The sequence below is a fragment of the Frankliniella occidentalis genome, unplaced genomic scaffold (assembly GCF_000697945.3).
Source record: "Frankliniella occidentalis isolate FOCC.00 unplaced genomic scaffold, Focc_3.1 Scaffold4485, whole genome shotgun sequence".
Taxonomy (NCBI): domain Eukaryota; kingdom Metazoa; phylum Arthropoda; class Insecta; order Thysanoptera; family Thripidae; genus Frankliniella; species Frankliniella occidentalis.
The window spans coordinates 1-2,739 of NW_026271531.1; the positions used below are offsets into that span (position 1 = coordinate 1).

The window sequence follows — 2,739 nt, forward strand, 5'->3', positions numbered from 1 at the left end:
ACAGTAAATGACAGTTAATACAGTAAAACTATGCCCAGTTCCATGGAGCGTTAATCAAACACTTAATACACTGTTGATCAGTGTAATAAAAGAAGCTGCGCAATGGGAAAATAAGTCATGGCTAAATCTCGGATATTTGAAGGCTGGTACTTATTAAATAAAAATGGCACATGCACGCTACACAGAGGAGAAAACAAATTAAGAACTTATCAACTATTGTTCACAAAATAAAACAATTCCAAAATACTCACAGAAACATTAAAGAAAACATAAACAGTAAGATAGAAATCCAAAACATTCAAAATTGGTCAGAAAAAAAGAAAGATAATTAAGGTACAGGTGAGCAGTACACTAGAGAATTCTCTAAACTAGAACTTAGTGATGTTTATCACCTTCCAGGCGCCGTCCTCATTCTTGCAACGGACGAGGCGGAGCACGATGCCATCCTCACTCTGTCCGTGATCGACGGCGACCTGGTCGACGGCGTCCTTGTCTCCCTGACACGTCGCTGGTTGCACCACGGCCCTCGGGGTGGCCACGATGCCAACGACCTCACCGTCGGGCGCGCGCTTGAAGACGACGCCGCCGCCCTCCCCGCCGCCGTGCTGGTGGACGACTTGCAGGCCGACGTCCATGAGCACGTCCTTGATGTTCTCGGTCTGGGGCTGGTTGCCCTCAGTCTGGGGATGGGGGTGTTTGGTCCGCTCGTGAGTGCGCAGGTAGCTCCGCTCGTAGAAGGAGGCCGGGCAGTGCTGGCACGTGAACGGCTTGACCCCGGTGTGCCGCAGCTTGTGTACTCGCAGGGTGCGCGGCGTCGCCAGCCCTCTGCCGCACACGTCGCAAACGTGCCGCGGCCGGTGCACCTCGCGGACGTGTCGCCTCAGGGCAACCTTGGTGGTGAACAGGCCGAAGCACGTCGTGCACACCTCGGCCTCGGCGGGGACCGTTTGCAGGTCCAGCGTGCTGCTCACCGTGGCGTCCGCGGGCGTCGTGGCCGCCGGAGGGTAGCCGTAGCCGTCACTGCAAGCAGAGAGGAGGTCAGGACCCAGGACAAGAAAGGTCGCGAGAAGCGACGCGGCGGCGCGGTCGGCGCCGGCGCCCACATCGGGGAGGTGCAAGACACAGACCTGCTGGCGCTGTCCTGCAGGCACATGCGCATGATCTCCTGCGTGCTGGTCTGCAGCTCGTCCTCGGTGAGGTACGTCGTGGCGTCGGGGGCCATGACGACGGGGAGCACGGGCTCCACGAGCTCGAACATCTCCGTCAGCACCGGCGCCTGCTGGGCGTACACCAGCTGCTGAGGGAACATCAGCTGGGTCGAGGAGGTGCCCAGGTAGTCCTGGTAGACGTACTGCGGCTGCGGCTCGTCCAGAAACGTGTAGTGCCCGGGCGCCTTCATGTCGGCCAGCATGGTGAAGTCTATGTCTTCGGGGAAGTGCCTGGCGGAGCGAGATATTCGCTTGGTTAGAACCACAAAAGACCCAGGGAAGGCGAAAGTGGGCGTTGACAAGGAGGTGCTCTGGGGGCGAGCGCAACGAGACCACCTTCGCGATGAGAAAAGCTGAGAAGATAAACTTCAGCGAGACGAGAAGACACAAATGATTACAGGGCGATATCGCGTTCGTTCAAATTAGTCGCGAAGACAATCGTGACATTCACAGCAAAAACGTAAAATTTTGGAGGTTAAGGTACGTTGGGGCGATCGACCCTGCGCGGGCTGGTTAGAAAACTCGGGCGCGGGTAGCAAGGGGAACACACTTCATTATTACTCACCTGTACGAGAGTGACACATCCTGCAGAAAGGGGGCTTCCATGGTGTCCTCAGGGTCCATGTCCGAGTGGGCGTCCTGGCGTCCTGGCCTCAACTGACGTCCGAGTCTGTCTCGCGTCACTCCTTGGACGATATCGCACTGGCGGCTTGAGTATGGAGAAAAGGCTGACGCAAAGGGCGGCAGGACAAGGACGTCTTTGAACCTCAAGTTGCTCGTCGCTGTTATTGTTGATGTTGTTGTCGGCGTACACTTCTCCAAATCATAAACACGGGGTGGGACAGACGGAAAGGGCGCGATACGCTTGCAAGCTGAGACAGGCCGGCGGAGGGGGAGGGGGCAGGGGACCGGGGGTGTCAGAAGGCGGCGGGCAGCAGCCGACCCTGAGGCCGAAACTGCGTGACGCATCGCTCTTCTCGGTGATTCCTTAGATAAGAATTTTTACGATTCACTTCCGTTCAACGTATCTTTAATCCCATTAACTTATTGGCAGTGCTGCCTGAAATTTGAAAGAAACGACAGGCGCCTGGGAGGTTAGTCCGCAAGGTGACATCCAGAGCGCGCCAGTGTCGCTGCAACAGCTGTTGCTGTTACAGTGCTTCGGGTTCTGCGAACAAGGTTAGGCTACTGTTTTCAATGTGTCGATTTTCGGTTGTGCGGTGAGTAGCGGTTTGGATCGGTACGTGGATTTGTGATTCAGCTGTCGCGTCAAATACGTTGTTGTGGTGACAGGTTCGCATATCCCTAATGTTGCAAACCGTGGAGGCAGTTGTCGGTTCCCGTGACGCTCGGCTGCTCGCCACCGACCGACCCGTTGCTCCCCACGTCCGCCCGAGAGGAAGTCGCCGAGGCCGTGCTGCAGATAAGAAAATCATCCCCGGAGCCATCTCCAAAGCCATGAGGATCGAGGAGGAGGAGGAAACGGATCAGGTGAGTGGCGGCAGGTGGCCCACCCGCACCCCTCCCCCTC

The 2,739-nt window shown here is 56.7% G+C and overlaps 1 protein-coding gene across 1 annotated transcript; it reads right to left on the bottom strand.

Moving 5' to 3' along the window:
- Positions 1-130: 130 nt before the first annotated feature.
- LOC113207049 (chorion transcription factor Cf2-like) lies at positions 131-2,283 on the bottom strand. Its single transcript, XM_026423406.2, has 3 exons — positions 1,774-2,283; positions 1,128-1,439; positions 131-1,020 (listed from the first exon to the last, which is right to left on the bottom strand). Exons 1-3 carry the CDS (start codon positions 2,175-2,177, stop codon positions 369-371), a joined length of 1,368 nt encoding a protein of 455 aa, XP_026279191.1. The 5' UTR covers positions 2,178-2,283; the 3' UTR covers positions 131-368.
- Positions 2,284-2,739: the final 456 nt, after the last annotated feature.